Source organism: Capra hircus, chromosome 3 (assembly GCF_001704415.2).
Source record: "Capra hircus breed San Clemente chromosome 3, ASM170441v1, whole genome shotgun sequence".
Lineage (NCBI taxonomy): Eukaryota > Metazoa > Chordata > Mammalia > Artiodactyla > Bovidae > Capra > Capra hircus.
Genome location: NC_030810.1, coordinates 108,789,524 through 108,806,339, shown reverse-complemented (window position 1 = coordinate 108,806,339; position 16,816 = coordinate 108,789,524). Strand labels below are relative to the sequence as shown.

Sequence of the window (16,816 nt, the reverse complement as noted above, 5' to 3'; positions counted from 1 at the left end):
GGTATACAATACCTTTGCAATCTCCCTTCCATTTGGGTCAGTTTTTTTCCTCTTAACCCATTTTGAGATGAAAACTGATTCTCATATCTGTATAACAAAATCTCTTTGAAAGTACAATCGGCTGACACAAAATATATGATATGTTTTAAGTCTAAAACTTTTTATTACCTTCTGTTTGGAAAAAATCCATACTATTTCTCTTATTTAGAAATTCACAGTCATTCAGAATACTCCAGAGAGTATTGCATGGCTAAAGATATAGGTTAGAGGCTAAGAAATGGATTTAAGCAGGGAATTTAGGCATGAGATGAGCTCTGAACAAGGTATAGAGGAAGGTAGGAAGACAACTCAGTATACACACAAAAAAAATCAAAGCATTGAGGGCTGCAGATCAGAGAAAGAAGAAATGCCTATCCCACAAATGATCTTTTTAAATCTAATTATCCATCCATTCATTCACTTAAACTTAATTCATGCATGTTATACTACGTGCCAATTAGTCATGGAACACAGACATCAGAACAAGAAATCATGAAATCTTATCATTGAAAACTACCCTTGTCACTTTGGGAATCGTATGGTTAAAATAATCCTAGAAATTACCCAACTTCATTTGTAAATGTTGGAAGAAAAGAGAAAATGCTTGGATCAGGGCTTGCACCTTGAACTCACACGGCCACCCATCCGATTGCATGGTCTCCATTGGTTTTAGTTCTGCCCTCTTAGCGTGTTGGTACTGAAAATATTTGAAGACAGTCATTTTTTAATCCTGTTTTCTTTTCTGCTGATGAACTTTATTGGAAAAGATGGAATTGTCTTTTTTCTTTATAGACTGAGGTTCTATTCATGGAATTTGCACACAAGGCCTCAGCTTTCAACAACTGGTGTGAGAAGGCGGAGGAAGACCTGTCAGAGCCCGTACGCTGTGTCTCCCTGGATGCAATCCGGAAGCTGCAGAAGGACCATGAGGCCTTCTTGGCCTCCTTGACAAAGGCCCGCGCAGACTTCAATGATTTGCGAGAGCTAGACCAGCAGATTAAGGCCCTAAATGTGCTCTCTAGCCCCTATACCTGGTTAACAGTGGAGGTGCTAGAGAGAGTCTGGAACCACCTATTTGATATCATCAAGGTAGGTTGGGGCAGAGAAGATACTTCCTTTAGCTATAGTGAACATGATCATTTGATTTATTTTCTGGATTTGGGGACTTTGAGAGAGAAAGGAACACTGTTAATAATTATATTGGGACAGCAGTCATGAACTGAGTCAATCTAAGAAAAAAATTGGAAATACGTTCATGATAGGCAGAGCCCTATGCCCTATAGTTTAGACAGTCTCAAGTGTCTGAGTGTTAACTGGTGATTCAGAGAAGCAAACATAAGCTCCAGAAGATGGCTCTAAAAATGTGTTATGAAAAGTTCATGAGGCTTGTATATATCTTTGTGGTCTATATGCTCAAAAGCATTTTCTATTTTATACAAACTTCCAAAAGTGCCTTTTTAATGTGCTTGTGTGTAATTTTTGTCTGTCTATAGTAATGCTCATTACTGAAGCTATGGAAAATACAAGTTTGCAAAGAAAAATTTCACTATAAACTCACCAATTTTAGATGTAAACTCCTATTATCTTTTCATTTAAATGAAATTTCAACTGGGAAAATACTGAGATGAGGAAAGACTTGCCTTTATTACTAGCTTGTTTTTTACTGGGCTTGGTAACATCTGCAAGTACTTCTGAAAAGCTGGATAAGCTTCTTTCATATTTCTAAGATGAGAAGAGGTAGACTGGAAGAAATTTGAGCACACAGGCAATGCCATTGGAAGGCAGGTGAAATTTGGAAGAGGGGAGATGTGCAGATGAGCCTAGGAACCAGTTACTTTATTGCAAGAAAAAGTCTTCAATGTGCACACTACTATCTGTGATTTGGGATTTTAGGAAAGAGAGCAGGAGTTGGAAAAGGAAGAGGCAAGACAGATCAAGAACTTTGAGATGTGCCAGGAATTTGAACAGAATGCCAGTGCCTTCCTTAACTGGATCTTGGAGACCAGGTGTGCTGTGATGCCCCCAAACTCATGACCCTTATGCCACACATTCCACTCTGGGGATGGAATGCATAGCTGAGGGCAGGGGTAATTCTTAGAGTACTTCTGTTGTCCTAAAATTGCCATATCCTGTCTGTGCTTTTTATCTGGAATTGACTGTATTCTAAATCAGGCATTGCAAAATTGAGAAATGAGAATTTCATCTCATTGCTCATTCTTTATTCAGTATTTGAAAGTCTCACTTTCTTTCCTCTTGCCTATAGTTACAGGCCCAAAATAATAACATTTACTTACATTTGCCTTCCCCTTTGCACTTTACACTGTAATTTTATAATCCATTATATCACTTAACTTTCAGAATAACCTTGAAGAGTGTACAACACTGATGTTATTACTTCTGTTTCTAAATGTGGAAAGAAGTTCAGTAGATAAATTGACTTGCTCAAGGTCACATATGTATTTATTGGTACAACCAGAGTATACTGTGAATACTTCATAGGAAACTATTATATTGCTTGACCACTAAAACTGTCAGAAGAATCAAGTGACATAAATATATGCTAATTGCTTTTATTAAATGCAAAATTCTCTATGAAGATAACGTTTGTTACATCTTCTGGGGCAAATGACCTGGAAAAAAGATTTGAAGGGTATAATAAATGAATAAGTGGTCAAAGTTGGTAGACTGTATTCAGCAGGTGTATCAGAATTGTGGAGTTTTGAGAGTTTAAAGTGTCAGTTTAGATAATTCATGCTTCTGTTCCTATGAGCTCAGTGACAAGGATAAATCAAAGAAGGAACAGGAAGAAATCCTGTATCATGGCTTTAAAAAAAAACATCTTACTGAAGACAAAGGACACACAGCTCACCCTCCTCTGCCTCTGGCTTTGGTCTCTCATCTCTGGAAGCAGGGGCCCAATACTGAGCATGTCGCCTGACCCCTGAGCTCTTCATCCTAAAGCAATGAGTTGCACAGAAGGCTCTGGGTTTCTCAGATTGGGGGACACTTTGAGGACAGTGGGTTGAACGGATTCATCCTTTAGGTATAAAGAATTTAGAATGTATCACACATCTGAAGAAAGAAGATTATTGAAATAATCCTTGTTAACATTATTTTCCTTTTCTCTCTCCTGATTCCTGTGCTGGACCTACATATCCAGGGACTATTTTCTGGATGGGTCAGTATTTTATGTTATCCTGTTTGTTTTGCTATATCATTCTGAAAGAATTAATTAAGGAGGCCTTAGTATTAAAGTATCTTCATCCCACTGCAAATCTGATAAATTAAATATATGTGGGGTAAGAAGGCCCTTAAATAAAACGTGGGATAAGAAGAACCATGTATATCATTCTGGCCCTATCACCCACTTGGTGGAGTCTTGCTTACACTAGGTTAAGGGTATATTTGAAAATAAGAACTAGGAGAGTATGGAAGCTCTCTTGTAAGCATAGAGGAACCTTACTTTGCTTTTCATCTGTCCAGCAAGGTTACCAACTCAACAGAGAGGGTCTAATTTCATGAAAAATTGGCATTGTGAAAATTCATTTCAGAAAGGCCATATCTTGGAAGAACTTATAGGAGTATAGGAGATTTGGGTTGGTCTATTTGTGTAACATACTGACTTGTGATATTATAAGTAATGTTTTCCTCTGGTTCTTAAATAGATCTTTGCTAAAAGAAACAGGAACACTAGAATCCCAGCTGGAAGCAAATAAAGTAAGTAATGTTTATTTATTAGTTCTAAATATTGCTGGAATTTGCAGGAGTTCAAGAACTACTTAAAGGAAACCGGTGATTCCTTTAGGTAAATCCCCTGGCCCAAAAGTCAAATGCCTAAGGCTCTGTTGTCAATCTTGCCAACAATTTGCATTCTAACCATTGGGCATCACTTTATGCACATGGATGTCAGTTTGCTTAAATCTCAATTTTAATTTCTGTATCTACACAATGGAGTCAATAATATCTATAATATAGATTTACTGTAGTTATTAAGTAAGGGAACAAATACAAAAGCTTATAGCCTACAACTTGTAACATTGACAAATTTATGTTTTGATGTGGTAAGAAAATAAAATTGAATATAAATTGTCTCAACAATTGGGTGAAGAAGTGGCTAGAATAGTATTTTTAACTTTCACCTTATCTTTATTATTGCTTCCCGACAAGAAAAAATATTTAATTAATTAAATCTAATTTATCCCCAAGGAGAGAACTTAATGCTAAAAAGATGTTGCCAGGTAGGATTGATTTTTGGAGACCCACAAACCACTGTAATATCTAATATATTTTCACACCTTTCACACCTACCCCCATCATCATGACCAATTCACTTCTCCCTTCTTTAGGATTTCCCTGGTGGCTCAGACGATAAAGTGTTTGCCTACAATGTGGGAGACCTGGGTTCAATCCCAGGGTCGGGAAGATCTCCTGGAGAAGGAAATGGCAACCTACTCCAGTATTCTTGCCTGGAAAATCTCATGGTTGAAGGAGCCTGGTAGGCTACTGTCCATGGGGTCGCAAAGAGTTGGACACTACTGAGCAATTTCATGTTTCACTTTCTTGGGAAAGATATTTCCCTGTTGAAAAGCATGACCTAAATGCCGATATTTGGCATTTAATGTGCCTGACAGAAGTATCTTGTAGAAGTCTGTCCAAGCCAGTGAAGGAGACTGACGTGTGAACACTGGGAAGTGTAAGTGGGCCTCAGAAATAAACTGCAATCAATAATGCAAGTCATTCATGATGCAGATCACTGGGAGCTGATGATGCATGGATCCTAGAAGTCCTACCCTTCTCTGTCTACAGTGTATGACTGCTAACCCTTAGATTTATATAGTACAGGTTACCAGAATGACAGAGGTCATATCACTTAAACTTCCCACCGTTTTATAAATGAGGAATGGAGAATTGAGATGGTTTTCTTGAGTAGTTCAATTTTTACAAAGGACAGGAAAATTCCTGAAGATAATTGAAAAGGAGCAATGAAGGGAAATATAAACTTATCAGCTTCTTACCTTCCATATTATTCCTAGATTTGGACCTGGTACCCCAGGTAACTGTTTCTCTTCTTTGTCTTTTTCCAGAGGAAGCAAAAGGAAATCCAGGCAAAGAAGCATCAACTGACCAAGATTGAGGACCTGGGAGAAAGCTTAGAAGAGGCTCTGGTCCTGGACCTTAAATACAGCACCATTGGGCTGGCTCAGCAGTGGGACCAGCTCTACCAGCTTGGGATGCGAAGGCAACACAGTTTAGAACAACAAATCCAAGCCAGGTATTGAGAATTTGTGGTCAAGGCTAGGCAAGGATGTGGGTGGTGTTAGGTACTAGAAACTTAGTTCCAAGGCTAAACTTTTGGGGTGCTGGATACAATGGCTGCTTCACTGATAGTGCACTTATTAACTCCAGAACCAGTTTTCTCTCTTTGCTGACCCAGAGAATGGTTTTTTAAAACAAAAATATGAGTCCACTATAAACTGTAAGACAGTACTATCATCCTCCTGGGTCTACTTACCTTCCATTTCTCAGAGTCTATGCACCATCTTATATGACCTCTTCAGAGAGCATTCCCTTTTGTAAAATTCCCATTAAAATGTCTGGAGTGAAAGAAATATTCAAAGTATAGAGCAGAAGATAATTTTTTTCTAAATAAAATATTTTGGCAGCATTAGTTATTTAGACAAACTTTTCTGTAAAGATCCTGATAATATTGTAGAATTTGTGAGCCATATAGCCTTTTTTTTAACTGCTGTGCTGTTACTCAGTTCTGCTGTTGTGAAAACAGCTATTGATAATTCATAAATGAATAAGCATAAACATATTCCAGGGAAATTTTATTTATGGTTGCTAAGATTTGAATTTTTCACAATTTTTACGGTTTAAGGAAATATTCTTTTTTATTATTTTCAATCATGTAAAAACTATTCTCAGTTCATTGACTGTACAAAAGTGAGTGACCTCCTGGACCTTGCCCATGGACCACAGTTTGCCAGCCCCTGAACTAGGTGACTTGACTAGCCTAATAGTAAAATTCCTCTATGACTATTATGGCATGTCTATTTATATTTCTCTGTTTTATTTCGTGGGTTAATTTTTGTTTTTCTTTCAGAGACATCACTGGTCTCAGTGAAGAGACACGACAAGAATTTGAAACAACCTTTAGGTGCGTATAGCTTCATAGCTGATTGTTTTGCAGGCAATTCAGAATGAAGTTCCAAATAACTATTTTTTTTTTCCCTTGGTGTGGTTTTATCTGATTCTTGCTGAACCTGATTAAATATTTTTTGTTCTTTAGGCACTTTGATGAGAATTTGACAGGTCGCTTGAGTCACAAAGATTTCCGGTCCTGCCTGAGAGGGCTCAATTACTACTTGCCCATGGTGGAGGAGGGTGAACCTGAGCCCAAGTTTGAGAAATTCCTGGATGCTGTTGATCCAGGGAGGTAGGAGGAAGATCAAAGCCCAGACCATAGCAGGGAATAGGTCTTGGGTGAGGGGGGCAAAGCAGAAAGTAAAATGATCTATGAAATATAAAATTAATTTATCTTGAGAGTAGGAAGATAAAGACTACCCTAAGTGAACTGGGCAGCTTTTGGCATCCTTTTAGAATACTAAAGACCAAACAAGACCAGTAATAGAGGTCTTCAGCTCAGTTTGAAGAGCTTGAGATACTTAGAGACAGTGCTAGTGGAAAATTCCCAAATTCTACTTAGGAAGTCAGGCTGAATTACTCATGTGGAAACAGTGACTGGAACTTAAGAAACTGTCTATTTGGCTTAAGGGTATGAGGATGGGGATCAAATAAAGGTCATATCCCATTGTCTCAGAGAGCTGAGATGGAACATGTACTTAGAGGGTTCATCTTATCTCTGTCTCTGAGACACTGAGTAGAGTGAGAAAGGGGCCTGTCTTCCTCTCTGTCTTGAGAGGGGACAGTTTCTGATCTATTTCTCCAACAGAAAGGGCTATATCTCAAAAGACGAGTACATCGACTTCTTGACTGACAAGGAGTCAGAGAACATCAGATCCAGTGATGAACTAGAAGATTCTTTCCAAGCCCTGGCAGAGGGCAAAGCCTATATTACGAAAGAGGACATGAAGCAGGTCAGATTCCCATTTGTATCTACTCTCACTGCACTCTCATCATCATCTAGATTTTGTTCATCTCAGGTCTGGCTCCCTAGTTACTACAGGCAACTACTTTCCTCTTCCCCATGTTTTCTCAGATATTGTCATGCACTGGTTATCATTTGCTTTGGTCACTACCTCATGTTGTTTTGACCCAACTCAAAAACCTATAGTCAATATCTAATTATTTCATCATCAATCCCAAACATGCTACTTGGTTTTAAGACTATTTCTTTATTCTGTTTATTTAATAAGCCAAATTTAAAGAATGGGGTAAACAGTGAAATCAGAAGGAAATGGGATTCTTTGGATAAGAACTGAGTTAAAAAGATGAGTTGGTCCTATTCGTTAGAAATTATAGATTTCTTTCTGTAAGTAAAGCACATGATAGGCCCAGGACCTGCTGCTTTTGCCCAGACCTCTCTACTTTCTGAGTTTAGGGCATATTAGAAGCCCAAAGGAGCCAGCTATTCTGAATTTCTATCACGGTAATTTTTTTTTTTTTTTTTTTTTTTATGTTTCAGGCCCTAACCCCAGAACAAGTGTCATTCTGTGCCTCACGTATGCAGCAATATGTGGATCCCCGGGGTCGAAGCCAACCTGCTGGCTATGATTACGTTGGCTTCATCAGTTCTTACTTTGGCAACTGAGAGGCAGCTTTTTCTGGGTCAGAGAATCTTGATGTTGTGGGAAGTATTGGGGGATGAAGGAGATAGGCAGATACAGAAAATGGGAAGATAGTTTTGTGTGTGTGTGTGTGTGTGTGTGTGTTTTACATTTATTGTAGGACCTGAAAAAAGAAATCTTGAGCTTGAGAGATAAAGGCATTAATGACATTGGAGGAGAGGAGGCCATGGGTTTATCTTATATGCAACTATTACTGAAGAAGGGTGTTAAACAAAGTTTCTATTTTTCATTTGTTGGGTTCTATGTAATATTACTTTATTTTGTTCTGATTATAGAATAAAAAGTATTTCCTTTTTTTAAAGCATTTTTTTTGCAGTTCTTACTTTTGAAAGGACAATGTGAAATAAAATGTTCCTGATTCAGTTAAGTTTCTATATTTCAATTGTACTATCATCTAAATATAGGCAGCAAAATATACTGTAAATTAGGGCCTTGGTAAAGTAGATATATGAGATTCAAGATAATTTACAAAGTGTTTCTTGAGCTTGAAATTTGATTAAATTCTGCATTGGAAAATGGAGATATTTGATATTCTGGAAACCCTGATATTTTCATCTATAAAATGGAACCATATAGGAAAGACCAGCATAGCACTCATTTTCTTCTTAATCGGTCCATTTTTCATACTTCCCCATTAAGATGAATGTTATTACTCTGGGAACAGCCAAATAGGAGCATAGAAGATCTTCCTTTTGTCCTCTACGTTCCTGAATTTTCTTCAAAATTTTAATGTGATAAAAAATAATCTTTGGGACTTCTCTGGTAGTTCAGTGATTAAGAATTCTCCTCACAATGCAGGCGATGTGGGTTCATCTCTGGTGGGGGAACTAGGATCCCACATGCGTTGGAGTAACTAAGCCTGCACCATAGCTAGAGAGCTGGAATGCCACAAAGAAGCATACTGCATGATGCAACAAAAATCCCACATGCCACAACTAAGACCCAATGCAGCCAAATATTTTTCAAAATGAATTTTTGTTTTCATTTGCTTTTATCTATTAGTGTAAGAGTTAGTAGAAATTTTCTTTTTAATAAGATTAAGAAAAAATACACAAGAGGTGGTGCTATTTCCAAATGATTTTCAGGCCAGGTTTGATCTGAACTGGTTCGAATGCTGACATTCTGTCCTGACTTGTAAAAAAGTATCGTGCCATTTGCTTGTGAGTAGACTTATTTCTTTGCTCAGCATGAAATGAAACAGCCTAGCTGTTTGTGTATCCTGAACAAACAGTTTCTGCCTCCCAGTCCATGTATATGGTCATTTGATAACCATTTCGTCTCAGTCTTATTCTTTGCACAGATATTAGTCCTTGCTAACGGATAAATCCTGTCACAGGAGCCATTTAAAGAAATTCTAGTTAAGACTCAAAAGATATCTTTGCTGCTAATAATGTATAGTTTTTTTTTCTGATTTTTGCGTAAATAATTACATATTATGAAAAATAATAAAACATTTCAAAAAATGTTCATAAATGTCTAAATTGTGTTACCAAATTATGAGCTGAAAAATATCATAATAGTTGAAAAAATTCATAGCCTGTTCAGTTCAGTCGCTCAGTCGTGTCCGACTCTTTGCGATCCATGAATCACAGCACGCCAGGCCTTCCTGTCCATCACCAACTCCCGGAGTTCACTCAGACTCACATCCATTTAATCAGTGATGCCATCCAGCCGTCTCATCCTCTGTCATCCCCTTTTCCTCCTGCCTCCAATCCCTCCCAGCATCAGAGTCCTTTCCAATGAGTCAACTCTTTGCATGAGGTGGCCAAAGTACTGGAGTTTCAGCTTTAGCATCATTCCTTCCAAAGAAATCCCAGGGCTGATCTCCTTTAGAATGGACTGGTTGGACCTCCTTGCAGTCCAAAGGACTCTCAAGAGTCTTCTCAAACACCACAGTTCAAAAGCATAAATTCTTCAGCACTCAGCTTTCTTCATAGTCCAACTCTCACATCCATACATGACTACTGGAAAAACCATAGCCTTGACTGGACGGACCTTTGTTGGCAATGTCTCTGCTTTTGAATATGCTATCTAGGTTGGCCATAACTTTTCTTCCAAGGAGTAAGTGTCTTTTAATTTCATGGCTGCAGTCACCATCTGTAGTGATTTTGGAGCCCCCCCAAAAAAGTCTGACAGTGTTTCCACTGTTTCTCCTTCTATTTCCCATGAAGTGATGGGACCAGATGCCATGATCTTTGTTTTCTGAATGTTGAGCTTCAAGCCAACTTTTTCACTCTCCTCTTTCACTTGCATCAAGAGGCTTTTTAGTTCCACTTCACTTTCTGCCATAAGGGTGGTGTCATCTGCATATCTGAGTTATTGATATTTCTCCCGACAATCTTGATTAGGCCATCAAAAATTATCATTTAATATCACACTTATTGAGCCTGGAAAATCTTTTTAAAAAGTGCTTGTTTGTAATAACCAAAGGCAAAGGTGCATATGGTTCCATTCTCCCCTTGATCCCTGCCAAAAATTTGGAAGTCCTAAATCAGATTGTTAGGCATGTGATGAGTCTTTAAAGGCAAAGGACCATTAGTAACACCTCAGAAAAGGAGATTAACAATATAGAGGCTAAAAAAAATAGTATTTATCTAAAGAATCAACAAAAGTTAGTTCAGGCACTCAACTTTTTGTGACCAAACTCTTTTTGTGTGACCAACTTTTTGTGACCACATGGACTACAGCATGCCAGGTGTCCCTGTCCATCACCAACACCTGGAGTTTGCTCAAATTCATGTCCATTGAGTCACTGATGCCATCCAACCATCTCATCCTCTGTTGTCCCTTCTCCTCCTGCCTTCAATCTTTCCCAGCATCAGGGTCTTTTCCAATGAGTCGGTTCTTCTCATCAGGTGGCCAAAGTATTGTAGTTTCAGCTTCAGCATCAGTCCTTCCAATGAATATTCAGGATTGATTTCCTTTAGACAGACTGGTTCAATCTCCTTGGAGTCCAAGGGACTCTCAAGGGTCTTCTCCAATACCAGAGTTTAAAAGCTTCAATTCTTTGGCCCTCAGATTTCTTTATGGTTCAACTTTCACATCCATACATGACTAATGGAAAAAACCATAGCTTTGACTAAATGGACCTTAGTTACCAAAGTAATGTCTTTGCTTTTTAATATGCTATCTAGGTGGTCATAGCGTTTCTTCCAAGGAGCAAATATCTTTTATTTATTTTATTTATTTTAATATAAATTTATTTATTTTAATTGGAGGTTAATTACTTTACAATATTGTATTGGTTTTTATGGCTTCAGTCACCATCTGCAGTGATTTGGAAGCCCAAGAAAATAAAGTCTGCTATGGTTTCCACTGTTTCCCCATCTATTTGCCATGAAGTGATGGAACCAGATGCCATGATCTTAGTTTTTTGAATGCTGAGTTTTAAGCCAGCTTTTTTACTCTCTTCTTTCACTTTCATCAAGAGGCTCTTTAGTTCCTCTTCACTTTCTGCCATAAGGGTGGTGTCATCTTCATATCTGAGGTTATTGATATTTCTCCCGGCAATCTGGATTCTAACTTGTGCTTCATCCAGCCAGCATTGTGCAATAATATAGAGACTAAAGAAGATAGTATTTATCTAAAGAATCAATTAAAAAAATGCCTTAAAAAGATGGTACTGTTAGAGTTACACACAGCATCTTCTGAAATCAGATTCTGACCACATGTGCACTCAAGCCAAAAATGACAATATGGGAATTATCATGCATAACTTAATTATAAATATAAATATTCAGCTTATAATATTACAAAAATTAGAACTTGTATCAAATTTCCCTCTTGATCGCAGGGTTAAGCTCCACATATTATATAGTCATCATTTCTAGATCTTCTGTTTACTTATCTTAATCTAGAATCCCTGCTCTACTTTTGGTAATTCTCTTTTTTATAATTTATAGAGTGGAGCCTGCCTCTGAGACACAGTCTACACTCTTGATTTTTCTTTCATGATTACTACCACTTGGTTGGGTCCCCAAAATTCACTCCTAACTGAATTTTCTCTTTAACATTTTATGGGCCTCCCTGATGCCAGATTTTTGCCTTGAAGTCATCTGATTCTTTTTCCCTAGAGCCTGACCCATTTTCCAGCACCTATTCCTCTCAGATGGATCTAAGTCCATCTTCCTACCTTCTCCAGCCAGGCACTGTGCCAGGTAACAGCATTCACTCTTGTCTGGTTATATCATGATATTCAAGATACTTGGCACTAACTCCTGCCAGCATAAACTAGGTGATAAATGTGTCAGCCTAAAGCAATACTGCCTAGAAACTTCAAATAGTAATAGATGGTCATGTTGGGTCTTTCATGTATGGCAGACTCTGTTCTAAATATTCTATCTTAATCATCACCAAAAGCCCTACAAAATAGATACTGCTAAAATTCCATTTTTGCATTGATAATAGAGGCCAAGAAATATTAATAAACTTCCTCTAGATCATTTAAGAAGTGGCAAAACTATGCTTTAAACTCAAGCAAAATGAGTCCAGAAACTTATGGAATTAATTGTCTCTTTAAAAAGACATGAGTTTTTTTTTTTTTTTTTTTTTTTTAAGAGCATATGTGGTCATGTTCATATCAAGGGGACTTCTGCTTTGCTATGTGTGCATGTACCTGGCAGGAAGACTTGTTTAAGCATATGGCTGTATTTGTAGTCAAGAAAGGAAATTTGAATCACCGAAAGAGTTTTGTAGATTATTTCTGCCTGCCACCCCAGAGCAATTGTGTCAGGATCTATGGAGATGGTTCCCAGGAATGTATACTGGATGATCCCTCAGGTGATTTTTATACCCTTTCATACTTAAGACTACTACATTTAGAAGGTAGATGGACCTTTGAGTGAAAGTGAAAGTGTTTGTGGTTCAGTCTTTCCTGACTCTTTGCAACCCAAAGGACTACAGTCTTCCAGGCTCCTCTGTCCATGGAATTCTCCAGGCAAGAATACAGAAGTGGGTAGCCATTCCCCTCTCCAAGGATCAAACCTGTGTCTCTTGCATTGCAGGTATATTCTTTACGATCTGAGTCACCAGGAAAGCCCAGACCTCAGAGTAATACTTAGCAATTTTTAGAACATCTCTACACATTGCTGCTGAGTTTACATTTAGGGAATGTTATTCTAGATGAACTGCATACACTTTGGAAATGAATCTGCTCAAACAGCCTCAGTGCAATGAGGAGGTTACTTCCAGACTCACTGAAAAGGAGTTTAGAGTTCATACATGGCTTTTCTTCCCTGACTCAAGTTCTTTCTACTCAAGCCTTTCACTCTAATTCTCTACAACTTGTTCTCTTCTTTTGGACTAGCTTTCTTTCTCCCAGATTTGATTTCCACTGAATTCTCACTAGAGGACGTTTTTTCATCTAGAGCATAGAAAAATATGGATCCCTATCTGCAAAACATTCCCGTAATATACATTCTTCTCTCTAAGTCTTGTCTCACTTCTAACTTACTGATGCAACATATGAATCCTACATTTTCAAAATCTCTTATGTCTACAATATCTGTCAGTTCCCAATGCTTCTATCTTTATTCAAATTCTTTCACCTATAGAACAATGTCAATGGATTTCTTATTTATTTCCTTGCCTCTGTTTTCTGCCTACTGAGATTTATCATCTTCTCTGTTACTAGATTGGAGCTTCCCTGACAGCTCAGTTGGTAAAGCATCTGCCTGCAATGCAGGAGACCCAGGTTCGATCCCTGGGTTGGGAAGATCCCCTGGAGAAGGAAATGGTAACCTACCTCAGTACAATTGCCTGGAAAATCCCATGCACAGAGCAGCCTGGTAGGCTATAGTCCATGGGGTCACACTTCACTTTTTGTTACTGGATTAATCTTCTTAAATCACTTTCCAGATTCAACTCCACTCTCTGCTCAAAAGTTTACTGCCCAAAGCATCAAGTCTGAAGCAAGGTATTCACAATGCCATGCACAAAGAAGTCTTAACCCTAGCTAACTTCACCCATCATTTGTGAGATATTTTTGTCCCTTGGGACAACTCACTGTACTCTGTAACAGGAGTGGATTGTCTTGCCACTAAGACTTTAGTTATTCACTTCTATCTTCTTAGAATATATGTAGTTATTTCCACTTGCTGCATTCAAAATTTGCTCACTCTTTGGGAATGAGTTCAAGTATTACCTTTGACATGAAGCCTCCTATGTTCTTCCATTGAGAATAACCTCTCCCTAAATTAAAAGCCAGTATCAATTTGCTTAGCACATTATTAATTATAGCAGCTAACATTTGTTAGAAGATGATTATTAATATGATCTAGTATTGTACTAAATAATTTATATTCATGACTCTAGTGGCGACCCACTTCAGTACTCTTGCCTGGAAAATCCCATGGGTGGAGGAGCCTGGTAGGCTGCAGTCCATGGGGTCGCTAAGAGTCAGACACGACTGAGTGACTTCACTTTCACTCTTCACTTTCATGCATTGGAGAAGGACATGGCAACCCACTCCAGTGTTCTTGCCTGGAGAATCCCAGGGACAGGGGAGCCTGGTGGGCTGCCATCTATGGGGTCACACAGAGTCGGACACGACTGAAGTGACTTAGCAGCAGTAGCAGCAGCAGTCAGCAATGCAAAACTATGAAGTTATTAATAAAACTGCTTGACAGGTGAGGATTTTGAAGCTTAGAAAGATTAAGTAACTTACCCAGGGTCACACTGTAAGTGGCAGAGCCTGTATTTGAACACCTACTTGACAACTGTGTGAATTAATTCCACCTTTACAGAATCGTCTTGTGATGCAGGAGGCCTGGGTTTAATCCTTGGATTGGGAAGATCCCCTGGAAAAGGGAACAGCTACCCACTGTATTCTTGACTGAAGAGTTCCATGGACAGAGGAGCCTGGCAGGCTACAATCCATGGGGTTGCAAAGAGTTGGACATGACTGAGTGACTTTCACTTACTTATCCCTAGAAATGTCTGGTACCATGCATATTGAGGTTGGAAAGTAAAATAAACAGGATAGAGAGCTCCAGAACAGATTTTAAAGGATAGTATACATGCTAAGTAGTGACCCAAGTGAAGAGGTCCATATACCCAAGATTAGGAGGTCATTTAGAGAAGAATAGCAATTACCAAGGAAAATAGGAAGTAAATAGAATCCAACCAACTAGGAGAGCTAGTTAAATAGAGGAGGGCAAAGAAATAATGAGCCAGAGATGAAAAACAACAACAACAACAACTACATAAAAAGATTGAAGACATCTAGTGGGAGACACACACAAAAAACTGACCTTTTCATTTAGCAAAGCATTCAAACTGATTTGCTAACCTGATAGTCACTAAGTTTCAGATCTTGGAAGAACATTATTGGTGGGGTAGTCTAATTATATAATGATTTTAGAACTCTCTATAGTATCCCTGGAAGGACCCCAGCTGCTTTGAATTTGGATGCTTGAAACTCCCTTCATCTTGTTTAGCTCAGTTAGAAAATTCTTAATGAACTGAGTTTCAGGAACTACTGCTGACATATGGGAGGCTGGAAATGAAAATTCAGACTCTCAGCTCGTTGTGAGTTAAGTACAGTAACCAGAGCAGGAATCCCTAGCTCGGCATTTCCCCAGCAGCCCTGGGGAACCTGTAAGAGACAGGATGGGGCTCTCTCAGGGAATTGGGATAGGTAGGTTTGGCCTAAGACTAACATGTGGCTCACTGGCCTCGGTTTCTAGTGTTTGTCCAGCCTACACAAAGGAGACTGTCCTATCGGGTAGCCTTCATCCTTTACCCAGTAATCCCCCTTGGAAAGCATTTCTCAGGGCTGTCTGCACAGCCCTATTTCTTAGGCTATAAATGATGGGATTGAGGAGAGGAGTCACCACAGTATAGGTGACAGCAATAAGCTGATCCCGCTCAAGAGAGTAACTGGCTTTGGGTCTCAAGTACATGAAGGAGGCACAGCCGTAGTGAACAATGACCACTGTGAGGTGCGAGGCACAGGTGGAGAAGGCCTTCTTCCGCCCCTCAGTGGAGGAGATCCTCAGGATCGCTGCCAGGATGTAGGTGTAAGAGGTCGAGATGAGGCAGAAGGAGAGCAGGAGAACCAGCAGGCTGAGGATCAGGATTCCCAGCTCACTCAGGCCTGTATCTCCACAGGCCAGGCTCAGCACTGGCGGGGTGTCACAAAAAAAGTGCTGGATCTCATGGGAGCTGCAGAATGGGAGGTGGAAAATGACCAGTGTCATTCCCAGACCAAAGAGGTATCCACTCAGAAATGAGGTGCCAACAAGCTGGGCACAGAGAGTAAGATTCATGCGGTTGGCATAGTGTAGTGGGGCACAGATGGCCACATATCTGTCAAAGCCCATGGCAGCCAGAAGAAAGCAGTTGCTACAGGCCCATGAAGCAGAGAAGAACATTTGGACAGCACAGCCCACATAGGAGATGCCCTGCCCACCCCTGACAAGGCCAGAAAGCATTCTAGGGATGATGCCCAAAGTATAGCAGGTCTCAGAGAAAGCTAAGAAGGAAAGGAAGAGGTACATGGGGGTGTGCAGATGGCTGTCCAGCCTGATGACTATAATAATGAAGACATTGCTGGTCAAGGTGACAAGATACAAGGAGAGGAACAATGGAAAGAGCAAGAGTTGCAGCTCCCCAAAGCTGGAGAAGGCTAGGAGGACAAAGCCCCTCTGGAAGGTTGCATTGGTCTGCTCCATCCTCAGTGACATCCTGATAGACTTGATTCCTTCCACTTTACCAGTAGATGTCTAGTTTCTTCTAAAGCCAAGAGGAGGTGGATCCTGATTTTTTTGCACCTGTGGTAACTAAAAAGATTTAGACAGTAATAAACTTCAGAAAGATACTTTGTGAATCTATTCTCACATATATAGATGTGCATATGTGAATGCAAAGATACACAATATACACACACATATGTGACTACATATATGCATACATTTATATACATGCATATCACATGCAAAGCACTCACATAATTGTGCACATTTTAC

At 39.2% G+C, this 16,816-nt stretch overlaps 2 protein-coding genes across 3 annotated transcripts in view; one reads left to right on the top strand and one right to left on the bottom strand.

The window, feature by feature from the left end:
• The window catches only part of SPTA1 (spectrin alpha, erythrocytic 1), a 77,070-nt gene extending 68,916 nt beyond the window's left edge, over window positions 1-8,154 (top strand). For both annotated transcript variants that reach the window (XM_018046348.1, XM_018046349.1), the window contains exons 43-51: window positions 832-1,128; window positions 1,933-2,045; window positions 3,200-3,217; window positions 3,705-3,756; window positions 5,124-5,311; window positions 6,146-6,199; window positions 6,332-6,478; window positions 6,995-7,139; window positions 7,688-8,154. In XM_018046348.1, the coding sequence (XP_017901837.1) occupies window positions 832-1,128; window positions 1,933-2,045; window positions 3,200-3,217; window positions 3,705-3,756; window positions 5,124-5,311; window positions 6,146-6,199; window positions 6,332-6,478; window positions 6,995-7,139; window positions 7,688-7,813 (1,140 nt within the window). In that variant the 3' untranslated portion in view covers window positions 7,814-8,154. The remainder of the gene's footprint in view (window positions 1-831; window positions 1,129-1,932; window positions 2,046-3,199; window positions 3,218-3,704; window positions 3,757-5,123; window positions 5,312-6,145; window positions 6,200-6,331; window positions 6,479-6,994; window positions 7,140-7,687) is intronic.
• Window positions 15,581-16,522, bottom strand: LOC102174258 (olfactory receptor 10Z1). Its single transcript, XM_005677269.2, has one exon. It carries the CDS (start codon window positions 16,520-16,522, stop codon window positions 15,581-15,583), a length of 942 nt encoding a protein of 313 aa, XP_005677326.2.